General features: G+C 35.0%; 1 protein-coding gene across 1 annotated transcript in view; it reads right to left on the bottom strand.

Moving 5' to 3' along the window:
- SCN9A (sodium voltage-gated channel alpha subunit 9) overlaps positions 1–21,872 on the bottom strand; it is a 170,806-nt gene that overhangs the window by 2,822 nt on the left and 146,112 nt on the right. Inside the window, exons 20-26 of the mRNA XM_047873440.1 lie at positions 19,572–19,745; positions 15,673–15,795; positions 11,713–11,994; positions 11,217–11,270; positions 10,145–10,282; positions 3,697–3,801; positions 1,708–1,978 (exon numbers count right to left, since the gene is read on the bottom strand). Coding sequence (XP_047729396.1) covers positions 1,708–1,978; positions 3,697–3,801; positions 10,145–10,282; positions 11,217–11,270; positions 11,713–11,994; positions 15,673–15,795; positions 19,572–19,745 — 1,147 coding nt within the window. The remainder of the gene's footprint in view (positions 1–1,707; positions 1,979–3,696; positions 3,802–10,144; positions 10,283–11,216; positions 11,271–11,712; positions 11,995–15,672; positions 15,796–19,571; positions 19,746–21,872) is intronic.

Raw genomic sequence — 21,872 nt, 5'->3', positions numbered from 1 at the left:
AGAGACAGAGCATGAATGGGGGAGGGGCAGAGAGAGAGGGAGACACAGAATCGGAAACAGGCTCCAGGCTCTGAGCCATCAGCCCAGAGCCCGACGCGGGGCTCGAACTCACGGACCGCGAGATCATGACCTGGCTGAAGTCGGACGCTCAACCGACTGTGCCACCCAGGCGCCCCTCTATTGAGCTTTTTAAAACACTGTTTTACTTCATCAGTGTTATAATAGTATAAATATCTAGCAATACTTTAATTTTTCTTCCAGATGAATTTTATAATCATTTAGACTTATATTGCCATTATCTCCATCATGCAAAAAGACTTACTGATATTCTCACTGGGATGACACTGTATTTATAATTAATTTATTTTAAAAAGGGTTATGATTAGAGTGATAGCCTTCTTATCCAAGTAAAAGAAAAGCCTTTCAATTATTTAAGACTTCCTTTATGTATGTTAGCTTCCTCATAGAAGTCTTATGCATTTCTTATTAAAGTTGTTACTAGATATTTTACTTTATTTTTATTGCCAATATAAATGATATTTTTCTTTAGGTATACTTTCCACATTTTTTTGTCCACATATAAAACATTTATGAATATTGATACATGTGATTTAAAATTTGTGTCTTCTGAAATCTAACTGAATCCATGTTTTTGGTGGATTCTCTTTCATTTTTAAAGAATGCCATAATATGATCTGAAGATGAAGATAACTGGCTACATGTACCTCTCTGTTTTCTTATCTAATTGCATCAGCCAATACTGTTAAAAATAGAAGTGATAGAGGAGCACTCTTCTTCCTAATTTAATGGGAATGCTCCCACTATTTTGCTTGTTATTCCTCTGAGATTCCTACCTAAATTTTAATTCGTTTTATTATATCTTAATACTTTCTTACTTCTCTTTTTTTCAAAAACTGGTTTTGAATGCCTCTTCTAAGTTACATGGTACTCAATAAGGAAGTTTTAGATCATATGACCTTTAACCCTTCTGGGACTGTTTTATCATCTATAAGTTGAATTTGTATTAAATCATCTCTGCAATATTGTTCTGTCTAAAATTTGTAATTCTTAAAATAGATGAAACCCTAAAATACTGGGCAAAGCTTGTACAGATAATGAAAAAACAAGAGGACAGAAAAACACCTATGGTAAAGGGGAGAAAGTATAAAACCATGTGCTGTGATTCACAGATATGACTGAGGTTGGTTGAGAAATGATTGTATTGACAAGTCTTTGCCAAGTATGAAGCCATAAGAAATGAAAATGGCATTTCTTAAGACCTTACCTTCACTTTGAATTTAGAAAGAATTTTCACACAGAGTCAGGGATATTCTGGCTGTTAGTAATCATTAATCAAGGGACAGTTCTCATATGTGCTAAAATTGGAGGTGATTTCAGATTCTGCATTGGTCTTCCTACCTACATATAGGTCTTTCTACCTTCAACCCTACATATAGACGTAGTTGCTACTTCTGTGAAAAGTAATCTTGGAAATCAAATATCAAGAAGTATTACATGCTTGTGGCTTTGAGGCCTATAGCATAAACATAAGAATTCTGACACAGAGGTCTTTGTTTTATTTAGTTTTGTTTTTAAGTTTCTTCCATTCTTCATTTTACTAAAATATCCAAAAGTAAATTTACATTCAAGAATTCAGAACCTTCTCTGAGCATGTGTGAAGTTTAGTTTGATTCAAAATGGTCTTACCTACAATGGAGAGAATCACAACCACAAAATCAAAAATGTTCCATCCTACAGTGAAGTAGTAATGTCTGAGGGAGATCAGTTTCAGCACACATTCTCCAGTGAAAAGGATAATAAAAACCACATTTATCCAATATAAAACATCAGTCATGTAGTCACTTTGTCCCTCTTTTTCTACCATCATGGTTACCATGTTGAGGCAGATAAGAACCATGATGGTGATATCAAACACTTGGTTTGTTACTAGGTCAAATATACATCCTTGGAATTTGTTCTGTAAAGAAACAAGAATAATATGGAATGTAGAGTAAATTTTGCAAATATCCATTAATCATTACATTAGTAAAAGATTTTTTTTAAAGTTGTGTCTTCAAAGTTGCATATATTATCTTTGGTCATAATTTCTTGATTCTACAAGAGATATTATTCATGAGTTAAATCAAAGTCAGAGTGAATGAAAAGTTCTTGTTGTTGTTGACTTTCAGTATATACCAAACAGACTTCAGTTGGTCATGTATACTAACATTTGCTTTTAAGCTTATCCAACCCTAGTATGTTATATATGAATTGTTTCAGTCACCAGTAATTTTTTACTAAAATACCTCAGCTCTACTACCCGGAGTATTTCAAGTTAATAAAATCTCATGTGTCTAAATTTCTACTTTGCCATATTATTTTAACTAATGTGTTGCAGTGTCTTATATGACTGCTGTAGTATCAGAGACTTATATTTTCCTATCTCTTTCATGTATGGAATATGTATTTCCATACATATTCATACTTACAAATCACCTTTCTTTTCAGTCTCACTGTTAGTATTATGCTTTCTAGGAAACATAGCTTCTTCAAAATCCTTTTAGGAAAGGCCTTAAAGCATTTTACCAAGATCAAGTAGGGCATGCAAAAAATTAAATACCAGGGTTTCAAATCCATAGATTGTGATTCAATAGGTCTGGTTGAGACCTGGCAATATGTCCATTTAAAAAGTGCTGGGTGATCCTCATGTTGCCAGCTGGGTACTAATTGGCTTTGTCTTCAGCCATGACTCTTTGGCAAGGTGTGTTATGTTCAATACAAATTTAAATGCATTATATGCATTTAAATTATATGCATTTAAATTTTTCCCCCAAGTTGTTAGAGGAATACAAACTATTCTTTGACTGCTTAGACTCACTATTTCCATCTGAGCCCATTCTGGTCTTTGACTTCACAGTAGGAAAAAGTTTAGACTCACAACCAGTCCAACTGCTTCTTTTGCTATTTGTTGCAATATTAAAAATCTTCATGTTAGTTTTACCCTACTGATAGACAGCAATCACTACATCATAAAGTCATTACTTAGATAAATAAGTTTCAATCAAAATTACATTTTATTTGTATTCTCCACAGGCCACTGCACTAGTAGTAAGCTGTGTAGCTAATATAAAAGTAAAACCATATATAATTATTTGTAATTTTTATAGGAATATTAAGAACAGTGATAACGTTCAAAATACATATATTCAGTTTTATAAGGCCTTTTATTCAAATATTAGCATTCATGTTTAAGAACTAGTTGTACATTAAAGATGAATTAAAAATAATTGAAAATTTATATGCTAGAGATATATATGTAAAAATATACAGTTGCCCCTTGGACAACAGTTTTGAACTACATAAGTCCATTAATCATGGGTTTTTTAAAGATAAATACAGTGCAGTACTGTAAATATATTTTCTCTTATGATTCTCTTAATAACATTTTGTTTTCTCTAGCTTACCGTATATAATACAGTATATAATACATATAACATGTAGAATATGTGTTCATCAACCATTTAGTTTATCAGTAAGATTTTTGGTCAACAGTAGGCTATTAGTAGTTAAGATTTGGAGGAGTCAGAATTTGATATGCAGATTTTGACTGTGTGGAGGGTTGGTGCCCCTAACCCTTGTGTTGTTTTAAGATGAATTGGGTTTTTTTTTTTCTTTTCTTTTTTTTTTTTTTTTTACCCCTGGCCGAGGTATTGGCTTTTGTGGTTTCTTAGATCCCAGCTTTTTCATCGCATTATAATATTTCTTCTGTTCTTCTGTCATAAAGATGTCTTGACCTCCAAGGTAAAGAAATAAAAAAATAAATCTAGTTAAAATCAGAATCACGGTCTGGATCTTTCTTCAGATCATTAAGACAGGTTAAAAATGTATTAATATAGAAATAAAATGCATTTATTATGTGCCACGTAGCTATAAATAAAACCCATCTTAAAGAATTACTTACATGTAGGCATGTTACTCTCCATAAATAATGTAATGTGCATACGTAAAATATATGTATTACATATAATAATTATTGGCTCAATTTTCTTTTGGTGCAGTAACCCGTGTCATTTTAAACTATGTGCTGGTATTTCATTTTATCTGCTACCTATCTCGGGCATTTTATTGCTAGATTACAAATATATTAGGAAGAGTTATACAAAATAATACTGAACATCTTTTTTGATGATTTGGCTAATATTTGGGACTCTAATGAAAAGTAGGGGCCAAAACCATAGTAAAAATAATTTTATGTTATTTGTATTCATTTATAAATGCCATATTTGTTTAGCACAGAAAAAGAATATACAGTAGTGCCCTCTTATCTGTGGTTCTGCTTCCTGTGGTTTCTGTTACCCACGGTCAACTGTGGTCTAGAAGCAAGTGATCCTCCTGGCATAGGTCAGAAGGTGAATAGTAACCCAAGGCTACATCACAATGTCTGCAGATAGTCACCTCACTTCATCTCATTACATAGACATTTTATCATCTCACACCATCACAAGAAGGGAAGTATAGTACAATAAGATATTTTGAGACAGAGAGACGATATTCACGTAACTTGTATTATGGCATATTGTTCTATTTTATTATTATTGTTGTTAATCTCTTACTATGCCTAATTTATAAATTAGACTTTACCATAGGTATGCATGTAGAAGAAAAAACATGGTACATTTAAGGTTTGGTACTATCTATGGTTTCAGGCATCCACTGAAACATATGCCCTATAGATAATGGGTGGGGGAGACTACTGCACAGTGAACATGTAACACACAATATCTGTGTGTGTGTGTGGAGGGGGGGTGTTTGAAGAAACTTGTTACTTTTTTCATTCCAATAAAGAAACTGCAATATAAGCAGGTTATTGGGTGTCAACATTATGTATAATAGTGTTGGAGGTATTGAGGAAATTACCAATGATTCAAGATCCTTGACCTGAAGGACTTCCTAATTGAATAGACAACCTTTAAAATTCAACAGTAAAAATAACTAACTCTAAAGTTTTTTGGGGTCTCCTGGGTGGCCCAGTTTGTTAAGTATCTGAGTTTGGCTTATGCCATGATCTCATGGTTTGTGAGTTTGAGCCCCATTTTGGGCTCTGTACTGACAGTGGAGAGCCTGCTTTGGATCTTCTGTCTCTCTCTCCCTGTTCATCCCCAGTTTGCACCCTCTCTCTGTCTCTCAAAACCAACCAACCAACCAACCAACCAACAAACAAACAAACAAACATTGGGGTGCCTGGTTGGCTCAGTCGGTTAAGTGTCTGACTTCAGCTCAGGTCATGATTTTGCCTCTGTGCTGACAGCTGAGACCCTGGAGCCTACTTTGGATTCTGTGTCTCCCTTTCTCTCTGTCTCTCATCTGCTCATGTTCTGTCTCTCTCTGTCTCAAAAATAAATAAACATTAAAAAAAATTAAAAAAGAAAGAAACATCGAAAAAATTTACATGAAGGTTTTTGATCTTTATTTCACAAAGGGGGCTTAGAAGCTTTATCTGTTCTTTTAGGGTATGCCAATTTTCTTAAAATTATCTGTAATTTTTACAGATTCACACATTTTCTACATTGATGTGTAACATCAACTTTTTAGTTATGGGACAAATTAGTATAATCGATGTAATGGGGAATTTATTTTGAATAATTTTTAGTTCTCGAATCCTTACTTAATTTGTAGGGTTGGGGAGTTAAAGATCATCTGGTTATTGTTTCCCTTTAGTTTTCTTGGATTGGGCAATAGCTTTCTATCATACCGCATTTTAAGAAATGTATCAAATACCTAATGGTAACCAGACTCTGCTTTCTTTCTTAAACTGTTTTAACTCACCTTTCTTCTAGTTGATATACAGTCTTTGGTATTTATCTTACATATTCATGCTAGGTATCCAGGAGAGCCTTCAGGCCAGTGTTAAGAGAACTACTTATGAGCAGAAGCTGAATGCCATACCATGTCAAGAACTTACCAGAAGAAGCTAGGAAAACACTGGGAAGAGAACTCTGAATTAGAGGTAAAAATCAAAGTGGCAAATTTTAACTTTTCTTAATGATACCTTGTTTGCCAAAATAATAAAAGGTGGGGATAAAACTAGGAGATTACAAAATGCTCTAATAGAGGAATTTGTGTTGTTTGGTTTTACTGTAGCTTTAGAGACCTTGTGCAAAATGTATCCCTTTAAAAGCTAGATGGAAGACACTCTGTAAATCAGGCTGGTCCTTTTCAACGTTACACACTATGTCAAGGCTGTGTTACTTAGTACTTAAGACTGTAGTTCTAGTATCAGATCATCTTTGTTCAAATCCTATCTCTGTTGTCCTTAGGCAAGTTTCTTAATCTCTTTAAGGATAAGTCATCTCATCCTTACAAGAGTAGCTATATCTCAGTTGTCTTGTTCTGAGGATCAACTGAGATCATGTATTCACAGCACTCAGAATAATGCCAGATACACAAGCCCTCAATAATTGTTAGTTGCTATTACCGTTGTTGTTACTAACCTTCCTAATAAGGTTATAGTTACTAAAAGGGGTTGCTTTACTCAGAATTTACCCATACGTAACCAGGGCTATACTAGGTCTTTGTGTAAATATACTACATATTTTTCCCTTTTGTAACTTGAACCTATTAATAATTTGTGTTCTAATTTTCCAAAGTATGTTTTCTAATGAATTATTAAACTCTTATTATCACATGAACTCATTAAAATGAAAACATTACTTATAGAAGTGATGGGTATTTGGAAAAACTAGTAAAGTGGGGTTGGTTATTAGAAGAGCTATGAGCTGAGACCAAAGCACTAAGTTAAAAAGCCTTAAGAGTCAAGAATACGCTGGGAAAAGAATATGGGCTTTGAAGTTAAACAGACCTTTGGATCCTGAATGCCAATGGACCTGTTGATTGATTTGAAACAAATTACTTATCCTTACCAGGCCCCAGCATATATACTTTTCTATAAAGATGCCACTTTCATTAGCTTGTCTGTGGATTAGATGAATTCACATACACAAAGTTATCTAGCAGAAGATCTCCTATGTAGTAGGTTAATTGAAGTGTCGGTCCTGTTTCTTACTAAGGTGGAAAGAAACCGTAGGCCATTCAGAAAAGGTCAGAATATAAAAGGTATGCTTAAATTGCAAATTAAATACTAGAAGAAATGTAGGGGATAGTGGTAGTTGGCAGTGCTTCTAAATTAGTAACTTTTGCCTGACAGTAATGGTAATGGTGTCAACCCATTGACAATTCTTGTAAGAGAGACCCAAGACTAGGTCAGATTCTGCATTACCTGCTACCTGGACCACAATTCTTGTAAGAGTGGCAATTCTTGTAAGAGTAACATTTAAAAGCAAGAAGATTAAAGCAGTTAGGGTTGTGGCTGTCCTGTCCATGGTCACATGGCTTTATCTACATATATGTTTGATTGATCCTATGCAGGGAATATTGGGGAATCATACGTATATGCTTATATACCATATATACACATATATAATGACTAAAGTTGAAAAAAAATTGAAAATTAGAGTGTACTTTGTAAACTTATTTTCAAGGTTAATTATCAATTTTTAGAGATTCTCTGTCTAAAGCCATGAATATATGATAATGTTAGCTAAGTGTGGCTCTCAGATATTAAATGTAAGAATGGAAGATGGGATTTTCAAAATATCTTTGAAAATAACCTATATTTGAAAATGTAAGCATAAATAACATTTAACATTTACTAAATTTCCTTCCAATTGTGAATATCAGTCACGTACAATAATGACATTTCATTTCTTGTACATCTATCTTTTCTTAAATGCTAAGCCAGTATCTAAAATGACTCCCTCTTGGAATCCTACCCCTTATCTTGGAAAGATTTCTTTTCCTGTGGGTGGTGCTACAGTTACAGTAACTCAGCCAACTTTGACAGGAAAATTGAGACTTCTTAGATGATTTATTCTCTTGCAAATCACAGATAATACTATAGACTGTACCCACTACAGGCTCTTCATTGAACATGCAAATGACTAATGTGGAGACTTAAATGTGGTCCAGGTAGCAGGTAATGCAGAATCTGACCTAGTCTTGGGTCTCTCTTCAGTCATTCTACGCATCATTGCTGGATTCAGTTTTTAAATTAGAACTGAGTTTTCATAGTCCCTGGAAGAAGACTCCAGAATTGGATCTGTGATGAGACTACTTCCTAACTGTTGGATCACACGCAAGTAACACATCCTCTCTGACAGGGGAAGTGGTGATCTAATGCCTTTTAGGTTTGCTGTAAAATGCGACTAAGATTACACATGTGGAGTACTTTACACAGAATCAGACACATCATCAAGTCATAATAAATGCCACTGTCCTGCCTATATGTGCTCCCTTGCTCAAAATACCTCAATGACACATCAGCTCCTACTGAAAAATACCTAATATGGCTTTTCAGATCTGCTCTCAGGCAAGACTTCATCTTGTACTATTTCTCTTTTTAAAATTCCATCTCGGGGCGCCTGGGTGGCGCAGTCGGTTAAGCGTCCGACTTCAACCAGGTCACGATCTCGCGGTCCGTGAGTTCGAGCCCCGCGTCGGGCTCTGGGCTGATGGCTCAGAGCCTGGAGCCTGTTTCCGATTCTGTGTCTCCCTCTCTCTCTGCCCCTCCCCCGTTCATGCTCTGTCTCTCTCTGTCCCAAAAATAAAATAAACGTTGAAAAAAAAAATTTATAAAATTCCATCTCAAAACTCCATTCAAACTGGATGGAAGGCTATTCCTCCTGGATTATTTCCTCTTATGTCAGCCCTATGCATGTGCTCACACATTTCTCTATCCCTCCCTGTGGATTATCCATCTTTCTGCCTCTCAGTTTCTACATGTCTTCTTATTAATCTTACAAAGCCTACCAATTGTCACATAAATGTGTTTTTTTCTATTTATATCTATTTTTTCTCTGTCCATTTATTTTGTTGTTGTTATTATTGTTGCTTTTGTTAATTTTTATTACACTTATCACTGTTTCATATTATAGTATTTAGGGATCTGGCATAGTGCAGGGGCTAAAAAATATATGCAGTACATGGGATCAACTACTGACCTTATCAGAACTATCGCTTACTAGATGCACGATCTTGGGTACATCACTTAACCTTTTTGTGGATGCCCACATTTATCAGACAAAGTCAATAATAATAATAATAAATAATAATAATAATAATAATCAATTTTAGGGTGGATATTTTAGGTTGAATTGTGTCCCCCCAAAAAGATATTTTAAAGTCCTAGCCCCTAATACTTCAGAATTACCTTATGTGGAAATGTTGTCATTGTAGATGCAATTAAATCAAGGTGAGGTCATACTAGAGAAGAGTGAGCCTTTAATCCACTATGACGAGTGTCCTCATAAGCAAAGGATAGAGACACAGAGAGGGAAAACACTCCATGTGACCATGGAGGCAGAGACTAAAGATATGCTGCCATAAGGCAAGTAACACTTGAGCTACCAGAAGCTACCAGAAGCCTTTCCTAAAGGCTCTAAAGACAGCATGGCCCTGACAACACCTTGATTTTGTACTTGCAGCCTCCATAACTGTGAGAGAATAAATTTCTGTTGTTTGAAGCCACCAGTTTGTGGTACTTGGTTATAGGAGCCTTAAAAAACTAATACAGTTGATGTGAAAGTTAATGAAACACAAATCTCAGGAAAGTATCTTACTTGCAACATTCAACAAATCTTAATTTCCACTACATGTATCATTGCTTCTGCTATGATACAAACTCCCTGAAGTCAGGAAACATATCCTGTGCTGTTGTCCATCAAGGGCCAGCCCAATGTATACCACACAGAGCAGTGGCTCAGAGAATGAATGAAGTAATTCCTTATGAAATATGCTTTGAATAAACAATTAGTGCATTAATTTTTCTTAATTAGTCAATCCTCTATAGCGAACATTGACAAAAACTCAATACTTGTCATATTGCTTAAAAATATGACAGAAGATAATTATTTTCTGTGCAGAGATAAATGAGATTAAGCATATCTGTATTCAATTATTAAAAAAAAATAAATGAAGTTATAATGAAGCTAATCACTAATTGGTATCAAATTAAATTTCAAATCATATTTTTAGGAAAATAATTGTTCATATTTTTCAGTACAGTAAAAAAAACCCTTAAAATACTTATCTTTTTTTTCTGTTGGTTAAAATTATCTATGATGACACCAATGAATAAGTTCAAAGTGAAGAATGATCCAAAGATGATAAAGATGACAAAATAAATATACATGTAGAGGCTGTATTCATAGATGGGCTGCTTGTCTACCTATAAGATTAACAAAAGTTAGCAGCATATTGACAATAACATTAATGATTTTGTTTTTTACATAGTCTGACAAGTTAATCCAGACAGTGCTATCCTTGGTGAACTTGGCTTTTCAGAAGCCATAGCATCTTGAAGATCAGCCTAAACCTTCTTAAAATTTATTCAACATTAAGCATTAAGCATTAAGCAATAAATATGTATTGCATGCTTACTATGTACATGAATATAATCTTCAAATGACTACAAAGGACTTAACCATATGTAGTACTTGTTCTCAGATTGGTAGGACAGACAATCTGGTAACTAACTGAACTAAAGTATGTTATTTATTTCCAGAAAAAAAAACTGTAAAGAATGTGATGCCATATTTATTTAAATTTTATTGATTTTTTTTTCTTCATTTGATTACACAAATGTCTTCACTGGATTTAGCTTCTTAGCATAGGACTCATTTCACATAAACCCTTCCAGAGCATTTTAAACATAAAAACAACAAAATCTATGAATAAAAAAATTTAAAACCCATGAATAACATGATATTTAATTTTTATTTTGATAAATGTATTTATTGAGCACTTATTGCCAGGGTGTGCAAAGTGCTCTACTTACATTTTCTGGTTGGTTCCTCAGAACAATCCCATGACATGGACAGTAATTTTTTTTTTCTTTTTACAGCCAATAAACAAGCTGAGAGAGGCAAGGTAATTTGCTCAAAGTCAGTTACAGAGCTTATATATGATAGAGCCAGAATTTGAGTTAAGCTCTGTCCCCGAATGCTGCACACGTCATCACTAGGCTATTATTGGGTGGAAGGAAGTTCTTCATTTTGTGTGTACGTACCAAGGGCTCCTTGGAGCTACTATTTGAAAATGGCTGACCTAAACTCAGGAGCTTTAAAAACTGTAGAGTTTGTGTTATATTGACCAATACTTACATTAACAGAATCAACAGCTGCATACATAATATCCATCCATCCCTTAAATGTTGCCTGTAAATATAACAATAGAATCTGAATGTGAAGCTCACACTCTAAAACAGCCATACACGAATTCAGTCCATTTATTGTTACATTTATTAAGTGATATCAAATCACTGAATTTTACTGTATTTCAAAATATCAATTTAATATAAAGATGCTATGTCGAGCACCAAAAGGACATAGTGCCAAGTCACATTGTAAATCTTAGTCCTAGTTAATTATTTCCAGGTTGTTACAATTCCTGAAAATTTTGCACATGAACTTTAATTTTTCCAGAGGTAGAGTTTTCCAGAACATGTTTTATAGGCACATGTTCTATGAAAGACCAAGTCTCTTTTTAAAGTCACAAAGTACATTATCTTTAACTTCTAGTTAATAGATTAAACAATGAATTATATCCTTCATCCAGAGTCCACTACAATATCAAGCATTCATGACAGGGCTCACTTACAACTTGAAGCAGAGACAGGTAACCAAGTCCAACATTATCAAAGTTCACCTTCAGGTTTTTCCACCGCACATTTTGACTAATGTTCATCAGTGCAGAACAGTCGGAACGATTTTTAACTAGACTTGTTGGAAAACGTGACCCATCTGTGGTATTAACACACTCATAGAACTTCCCAGCAAACAAATTTACTCCCATGATGCTAAATATTAGCCAGAATATAAGACACACAAGTAGCACATTCATGATGGAAGGAATTGCACCTATGAGTGCATTCACGACCACCTAGTATTCAAAGGAAAGAAAAGGATGATTAGGATTAGTAAAAATGTTAAATGGCCCACATTAATGAAACACAATGCAGAATTAAGGAAATTAGAAAAGCCACCCTTACATGTTTAAGACATCAAATCACCAAGCAACATGTATTAACTATCTATGCTTAGTAGTATGCCAACCAAGACAAACGAGACAGGAGCCCTGTGATCGATAAGCTTACTTAAAATAGTTGATAAACACATTGAAAGTATTAGCAACAGTGCAAAACAAAGTAGCTAAAAATGATACCATAGCTTAAATAAATGAAAAAATAAAAATAATAAACCAAAAACCTGATATATGTAAGGTGAAGTCGAAAATCTGCATAATCTAGGGAAAAAAAAGAAATTTCTAAGTATAAATGATAAAAAATAAATAAAATGTACATTTAAAGGTCAGTGCTAGCCCTAGATTTGTCAGTGCTAAAATTCTCCTATATAGAGAAACCACTGGTGTATATAAGCTGGAGTTAAGGTTGGGAGTCTTTCAGCGTATGAACCCCTTATATTTAATTGGTTCTGCTAGTTGTATGGTGCTGAATTCAATTAAGACCTTGGGACCTCAGTTTCTTCATCTACAAAACGAGAGCCATCTGTTCAAATTTATTATTCTAGCTCTAAATATACTTTATATATAAGTCCTGGGCTAAATATAGATAATGCTTGCCTTGGTTAAAATAAAAACGAAATAGTTTATCATTAGTTAATACTTCCTTTATTTCAGCTTTTCAGCATTTCCACTGCTATTAATCACTGGTGCCTCTTGCCACTCCAATTTTCCTGCATGGACACTATTGTAGCATTTATCACTCTCCAGATTTTCTTAATTACCCCATCTTTAGAAACCTACCTGTCTTTTTATATTTCAGCTCTAGTTTGTATTTGAGTCCAAATGTGTTAAAGACTAATTTGTTAAGTGAGAGCACTGTGCTCCCTCTTTTTTCCAAGCAGTGAAACATTAAGAATCTTTGACCATCTTTGAGATTTTCTAGAGCAGGGGTTGGTGAGCATTTTCTTAAGTATTTTTAGGCTTTGAGGGTTATATGTTCTCTGTTGCAAGTATTCAATTCTGCTCCCATAGCAATAGATTATAAACAAATGGGCATGGCTGAGAGGCAATAAAACTTCCTTTACAAAACAGGCACTCAGCCTGTGGGCTTTAGTTTGTTGACCTCTGACCTAGAGCAATAGTACCGTAGGGTCTGTGGGCCACTGAGCTTCCATGCCAGCATAAAATTCTATGAAAAACATTATGGTTGTACATTTTTTTTTTAACAAAGAGATGATTCATATTGTTATGGGATCCTTATAGTGTACGTGACACTAAAAGGGTTAGGAAACACAGGAGTAGAGAATAAAGTTCAAAGTGGTCAACTCTTGTTCAAGCCTATGCTTTCATCCTCACTTCCTGCTAACCTCCACACTGTGCTTATCACCGAGGCACATTTTTCCTTCTAGTCCTTGCTCAAACATGCCTTGCACACTCAACCCTATGTTTCTCTACCAGCTAGCATCTCTGCCTGGAATGTCTAGGTGCCTGGGGGTTGAGGCCCACTATTTCAGTCATGGCTCCAAAGTCACCTCCTTGTGAGGCCTTCCTAGTCTTCCCAAGGTAGCTACTCTAGCCTCCATGGTCCTGTAGTACTGTGTGCTTACCATTTCATAGCAGATGTCATAGAGTAACCACTGTTTCCCTGTCTGTCTCTCCATGACTTTTGCCCCCACTCAGTCTTGGGGGACTGGAGTCTCTTCACCATTGTACTCTTTTTATAGCCTAATAGCTGACACATAGTTGGTGTTTAAAATGTTTGCTGAAAGAATGTGAGTAATGGTCGTCTCTGAGGGAGATAGGTACATATTGGTCTGATGAGCAGCCATTTGGGAAAGTCAATAAGCTTGAGATCCTCAAGACTCAAAGGAAGCTAACTACATAATGCCTCAAATCATCATTTCATTTACTCTTCAGAATGATCCTGCAGTGGGAAGGAACATATCCTTTTATGTGGTTAATAAATGCTACAGAGATATATCTGCTCCTCCAAATCTATTAAAACATTCTCCAATTATTGATAAAAAACAAACAGCAAAGAGGATAGAATAATGGGCTAGCTTAGTTGCTGAGGGAAGTAGCTTGTAGGGTAAAATACATTCTTTGTTCAAGAAAATGCAGTAGATGGTCTGTGTGAGTCCAGATAGGAGTCATAAGTTCCAGATCAATTGTAACATTCTACCAATGCTCAAAAAACGAAGTTAATGTCAATGGATCCCAATACTATCTTTCTGTGTGATAACACAACTTGTAATTTTTCAATTCTTACATGATAAAAGTATTGAATTACACTTATGAATATTTGTGTATAATTATGATCTCTCCCATACACTGGAGCCATTATACATTGGATGCATTCAACACTAGACATGACAGTCATAGTTTAGCAGGGAATAACTCTGAAGATCTGCTAGACTAAAAGATCTCTGATATTCACCTGAGGCTTCAGATTTCTGAGCCCCACCCCAGAGTTCATGATTCAGTAGGTCTGGAGGAGGGCCTGGGCATCTGCATTTCTAATAAATTCTTTGATGATGCTGATGGCTGGTCTGTAGATCACACTTCAGTGAGATAGACTAATCTGCGTGTTAAGTTGTTCAGAGACTACAGGTAGAGAGGCAGTCAGATAAACAAGTACAAAATAATATAATAAGGATTTTGTGTGTCTGAACATAAAGGGAGGATGATCACTTATGCCTGGTGGTGAAGAGACAAAGCAAATATGAATTGGGGCTTAATGGCTGGGTAGGTGTCTGCTATATTGGGGAGCTAGGGTTGAGACAGGGCAGGGAGAAGCACTCTCAGCCAAGAGAACGACAGAAGCATGAGAAAGCAGGTATAAACCTGGTAAAAAAATAAATTTAAGGAGAGCAGAAATAAGTGAGGATATGGACTATTTAGAGAAAATAAGGTCATTGTCCCGCATGTATTTTATGAAGTTGCTGGTTTAATACAGCTCTGAAAGCTAGGTTGCTAGTAATTATTTTTCTCACCTTGTTTGTCTCTGCAAAATGGTCTCTTTTCAGGCGCCATGCAGCCTTGTGCAAATTCAGTAAATTTTCAGAGCTTTAGTTTTCTCAAATGCAATTTGGATATCATTCGACTATTATTGAAACATTTATTTTAAGGATGAAATTTAAGGTGGTGGCTGATGCCCCTTGACCTCCCTGATTTTCCTTATGACTCCTACCAGGGTAGCTCTTTAAAAAAATATATTTTTTGAACACCTGATACAGGCAAGTCCTTGATGACTGGTATTTGGGAGATGTTATCAGAACTAATAGTGTCCCCTTCACCTAAATTTCCTAGCACAGGGAAGATTTTCATTTAAAAAGGGAGAAGTCACTTATTTGGATTACTGCCTAACAGTATTACGTGAAGGAGGCATTATTGTATTTGATTTACTCTTTGTTAAACAATATGCACTGAATACTGTGTATATGCATATCTATACACATATATAAACATTACATCTATATATATACATACATATATGTGTGTATAAACAGTCCATAATTTCTACATACTTATTTTTCATATTTTATACTCCATTTAGAAAATAAGAATATTATACTAGAACGTTTAGCATTTTCTTACCCTCATTCCTTCAAATCTAGATAAAGCTCTTAGAGGTCTTAAAGCTCTAAGTGTCCGAAGGGATTTAATGGGGCCAAGGTCTGAGTAGCCGAGAGTGTTTGCGACTAAAGTAACCAAAGAAACCTACAAAAAATAAAATTTTCATTAATCATTTCAATGAAATAATAAAGCATAAAGAGGAAAAGTCAAATTCAAAGATCACTAACAGCAGACCAATAAGAATAATATGATTTTAAATATCAAATTATCTAGTCATTGGCTAAAAATAGGTAAGATGTGCTTTTGTTAAGGAAATATATTTAAAGAAAGGTTAATGAAAATAAAAGAAATAATAGAAGGAAAGTAGTTTCTTACCCTGAATAAAAATCACACATTCTTTTTACATGTTTGTAGTCAATGATTATATAATTGCTTATTAATATGTTTATGCTTGATATATTTAATTAGATATGCTATATATTTAATTAGAGCAACTTATGTTATACATTTATGCTATGCATTTAATTAGAGCAACTATCAAAATTTCAATTATAATAAAACCCAGGGCATAAGAAAGTGTGTGATTTTGAAGCTAAGTCATAAGAGTGTGGCATTAATTCAGCCAAACCTATGTCTCAGTGTAAACATTATTCAAAAGCGTTTTGAAGACTCATGATTTTGAGACGGAGTTAATTCCCCACAAGGCTGTTCTGCCTTGTGATTTATCAGAACTGGCACCAAAAAGATTTACCTAGTAATAGACACTGGGAGAAAAATCTCAATTGTATTGAAGAGAGCAAAAAGTAGATGATCTCACTGGCTTTGCAATCAACACAGACATACGGACCTTCATCATGTGAGACCTGCCACAATTACCATGATCAGTATGCAACAGAAATTAGTGTTCTTACAATAAACTATCTTAGAAGAAAGAACATGGACAGAAATAAAATCAATACACATTTTGGTAATAGAGCAATGAGCTCCTCAATGACCTTACATCTGGATCTGTAAATGCATGAAGTCTCTGAGTGCGTTCCATTTAAAATATTCATTTGTTGTTACACTGCGTGTAGCAGGAAGTAATGTCTAAGAACAATGTCCAGAATGTAGCTTTTCATTATGAATGAAGTAATGACTAAAAGATTCAAGTTTTCCAGGGAAGACTAGGAACACCTGAGAGTCGTTGTTCTTATATTTAACTATTGACAGAGTGGAAAAATTCAGCGCTCACAAGTTCACTGCTCCTGCTATCAGAGACAAGTAAACTCATTTATGAATCAAAATGCGTTGAAGACTTTTGTTCTTTCTCATACAGTTACTTCCAAATGCCTCAATGTTGTGCAGGTTTGGTGGTACAGTAGTGAGCATAGCTGCCTTCCAAATGTCTCAGTGTAACATTGTTTATTTTTAAGTCCTTTATATTATATATCCAGCAGAACTAATTGTCTGTTCCTCATATCATTTGAAATTCACCCAAGTCATTCAGGTCTATTATTTTCCACTTAAATACACTTAAGAAAATGTACTTTTTAATCAGGATAACAAGTATTCCCTTTTAATCAGGAAAAAAAAATTTTCAAATGTTTATTATAATTTTTTTAATGCTTATTGATTTTTGAGAGACAGAGCATGAGCAGAGGAGGGCCAGAGAGAGAGGCAGACACAGCATCCAAAGCAGGCTCCAGGCTCTGAGCTGTCAGCACAGAGCACGATGTGGGGTTCGAACTCACAAGTCTTGAGATCATGACCTGAGCTGAAGCTGGATGCTTAACAGACTGAGTCACCCAGGTGCCCCTCTCTTTCTTAAAATACATTCTTGTAAACTTAAAATACATACTTGCAAACTTCTATTTCACAGGCTGAGTGATGAAAGTAACTATGTTTGTGATAACGTTTTTAAAGGTTTTTAAATACCTTAAATATTTTATAATAACCCATAAAAGACCCAATCATATTTAATGGTTAAGAGAAAAGAAAAGAAAAAGCCTACATTCTATCATTTCTTCTTATTTTGTTTAGCCTTTCTTTAAATCTATTGTGTTACAAAAGCATCTTTCTTACCATTTATTTTTCTATCTAGTAACTAGGTAACATATATATAAAGGTAAATTAAAAAAAATCAAACAATATGAAATCACTAACATAAAGTATCAAAAATTAGAGATCAGATCTCACAGAGAAAGCCTAAGATAACATAAGAGGTGTAATGTATGGCTATATCTCAATAAAAAAAATTGTTTTTGCATATCACCTATATAGAAAGCAAAATGTTAATTATTGTTTTTAATATTTTATATTTTGACCTGTTAAAAAGAACTTACTAAGCTTTGGATAACAATTGAGAAATTAAACTTTTGAGTAGAAATGATGAGTTTTGTTTTAATTTTGTAGTCAGATTTTGCTATTTGTAGTCATTCTTACTTGTAATTTTGATATCTATGAATGATGCTATATTTTTCTTTTCTGAAAAGTTTAATGATGCAAACTGGTGGTTAAATGTTAGAGCACTTGTTAACATTATAAATATTTGCATGTTGCCCTCTAATTCCAGACATCAGATGGAAAACAACTCCCTAAAAATTATAACTTATTATAAGATGTCCTTTCCCTAGCCACAAAGACTAGATTTTGGAAAATCTAGGGAAATCAGTAATAGATGGAAGAACATAAATCATTCTGAGAAAAATTAGATTTGGATATTGAGGTCAAAAATTAACTTAAGGGGCGCCTGGGTGGCGCAGTCGGTTAAGCGTCCGACTTCAGCCGGGTCACGATCTCGTGGTTTGTGAGTTCGAGCCCCGCGTCAGGCTCTGGGCTGATGGCTCAGAGCCTGGAGCCTGTTTCCGATTCTGTGTCTCCCTCTCTCTCTGCCCCTCCCCCGTTCATGCTCTGTCTCTCTCTGTCCCAAAAATAAACGTTGAAAAAAAAATTAACTTAAAAAAGCCTTTTAAAATAATATAAAATATAATAACATAATTATTATATGTGATATATTATTAAATTATATTATTAAAATATAAAATAAAACAGAGAACACTAAACAAGAATAAATTGGATGTTGCACCATTTCTATTTGAGATGCCTTAATCTCACAGCTATTTTAGGATCTCTTTCTTATTTCAACAAGATTCCCAAAAAAATATTTTTGCTTTGTTAAAAATAATTTGTAAACTTAACCTTGCCTATATATTTTCCATCACTCAAGTGTTGAACAGTTCTCTGAATTTATTACTTGACATTGGCAATGCCTATTTTTCCTGTTCCATTGCCACTCCAGAGATTAAGGGTAGGTTGGATGTTTCAGGTGGGGACAAGAGTGTGACTCATTTTGGTTTTCCTTTTCATTGTGAAAGAGATAAATATTTTGAAATTCATGCCTCTCCATTTCCCTAACACAGTTATATAGCTTTTGTGTCACCACTTTTACATAACTTTCAGCTAACACATCAGCTTGATACATCCCTTATTGTCTCTTATTTTCTAATTTTATATTGTAAAAAAAAATCAATATTTTATCTTTTTAATCTATGCCTCTACCCTCTTCCATTCCCACACCCACCTCCTAGTGTTTCATTTTGTTATTATTCCCAACAGCAATGATATTTGAATTATGTATACATACGTGTATATAAAATCACATTTTCTCTTACTGCAGAAAACACATGCAAAGTAAATTATAAATGTTAGAATGGCACAGATAATAATTTGCATTCATTGAAGAATTTCTCTTAATACTCTTTACAGAGATATTTCTACTGGCTATATTAATATTTCAAAAAAACCCATAAATGTATAGTCTGAAAGTACAAGAGGCTAACCAAAATTAAAATATGATAACAAACAACATTAATGAAGGTTCTTCAGAACACTTATTTATAAGAATACAGCCTCTTTTAAAATTTAGTCAAAGTACCTACATCAACAATTAAGAAATCCAGCCAACACCAGGCATTGGTGAAATACGTTTTATAACCATATGCTACCCATTTTAGAAGCATTTCCAGAATGAAGATGTAAGTGAATATCTTGTCAGCATACTCGAGGATAATCTTAATGGTCTTTTTCTTTTCAATATATATATCTTCAAAAGCCTGTGAAAATAATAGTCAAATTTCAATTCATGTCCAACTTAAAGCTTATGATTCATAACAAACACAGGAAATAAAGTTCTGATGGAGAAACCACTGAAAGATAATACTGTTATGGGCTAGCTGACTTTCTTCTGGTTTACAGCGACTATATAACACATAGTTTTAGACTACTTACCAGTATGCACTGCTGGGCACCAGAGATTAAGGGAAAGGATGTAAAGAATAAATTTTATAATCCTTTAAAAAGAACCATGATCTCTCATACTTGCAGCAATTTCCACTTTATTTGACTCCCCTTTATCTCTCTCCAAATGGGATAAATCCTAATAAATTAAGACATGATTCCCAGATCAGCTTGTCATATATATTTTTCTCACCCTGCACTCTCTTTCACACCACGAGTAGGATTTGGAGACTCTCCTCCAGTTCTTATATGTGTGTTCACTCCCAGTGCCTAGCACTGTGTCAAGAACACAGTAGGAGACAAGGAAAAGTTTGCTCAATGAATGAATGAATGCAGTATCTTAACAGGGCTGTAGAAAACAGAGGATTTCTTTCTTTGAATCTTGCACAATATTTTATCATTCATTGAAAGCTTAAGCTCTACAAATCACTATTTACATTCATTCCATGAATGCAGCACCTTTTAACACTCTTCTAGAACTTTTAGTAAGTGACAGATGATGGTTCTATGGCCATAGTCACAAGTCCCTTGGGAAATAATTTGAATTCACTTAACAAATTCAGCTCAGTGAGGACACTGAAAATGACTGCTGACCTAAACAGGTGTAGAGCATTAGGATTTTCCTTCTCTCTCTCTGTCTCTGTCTCTGTCTCTGTCTCTCTCTCTCTCTCTCTCAAGCATGAACTGGGAAGAGAGGCAGAGGCGAGGAGAGACAGAGAATCTTGAACAGGCTCCACACTCAGTGTGGAGCTCGACACAGGGCTCAATCCCATGACCCTGGAATCATGACTTGAGCTAAAATCAAGAGTTGGATGCTCAACTAAGTGAGCCACCTGGGCACCCCAGTATTCTCTTTCTTGTTTAAGCAATATTCACTTTGTGGAAGAACATGAAAGTCAAAGGACCCGTACCCTTATAGTGGTTGACATTATACTACCCATCCATAGCCATGGGCTTGTCCACTTTCTTATTCTTATTATAAGTCCCTCTATCAATACTTTCAAAATGATCCTTGGCACTTATTGCAAACTGTTGGTATCAGTATTGAAGAAGGCAGAGAAGTTGGGACACAGACAATGGGCAGACCTACCAAGATGATAAAAGAGATTCTAGCACCTAGCAGAGGTTCTGAAAGTCAGTGGCACTGAAGTACAAGAAGAAACTTCCAGCCTTCAGGGTTTTTGGGCCTCCCTTCTCCAGGTTGTAGAGGAATCAGGCAAGCTACTGAGATAAACTATGGCAATGCTTCAGTACTTGAGATGCAAAGTTATTTTTTTTAAAGTTTATTTATTTTGAGAGAGAGCATGGGGAGGAGCAGAGAGAGGGAGAGAGAGAGAACCCCAAGCAGGCTCTGTATTGTCAGTGCATGGAGCCCAATGTGGGGCTTGAACCCACGAACCATGAGATCATGACCTGAACCAAGATCAAGAGTTGGACACTCAACCTACTGAGCCACTCAGGTGCCCTTTATCACAAAGAATGAGAGTGATATTCCTGGAACTGAGGTGGAAAGCAGGACCAGTAGCAAGTCTTGATGCTGAGAGCCAAACACTGTGCCTGAATACACCTTGCTCTGACTAGTCCCAGAGCTGGAAACTGGATTCAGTCTGCAGGGTTCCTAGCTAGGAACTAGTCCTTCCAGGACTAGTTATGTGACTGTGGGAGCAAGGAGGCAAGGACATCATTATATGAGCTCCACCAATGTGGGGTGTAGGTTTTACTGTTACTCATTTCAGTTACTATTACTATTCATTTGTTTTTATGTGGTGTGTACTCTCCCTTTTGAGGAACCACAAATCAGTGAAAAGATATAGTAGCTTTGATATTAGACCTCAGGTATGAGTCTGTTGTTTACTAGCTTTAGGACATTAACTAACTTTTTAAACTCTCTTCCCTGCTTCCTCATTGGTAAAATAAGCAAAATAATCATAATCTCACAGGAT

This window comes from Prionailurus viverrinus, chromosome C1 (genome assembly GCF_022837055.1).
Source record: "Prionailurus viverrinus isolate Anna chromosome C1, UM_Priviv_1.0, whole genome shotgun sequence".
Classification (NCBI taxonomy): domain Eukaryota; kingdom Metazoa; phylum Chordata; class Mammalia; order Carnivora; family Felidae; genus Prionailurus; species Prionailurus viverrinus.
Note: the sequence above shows the minus strand (reverse complement) of the source record. Positions and strands in the feature narration are given on the sequence as shown.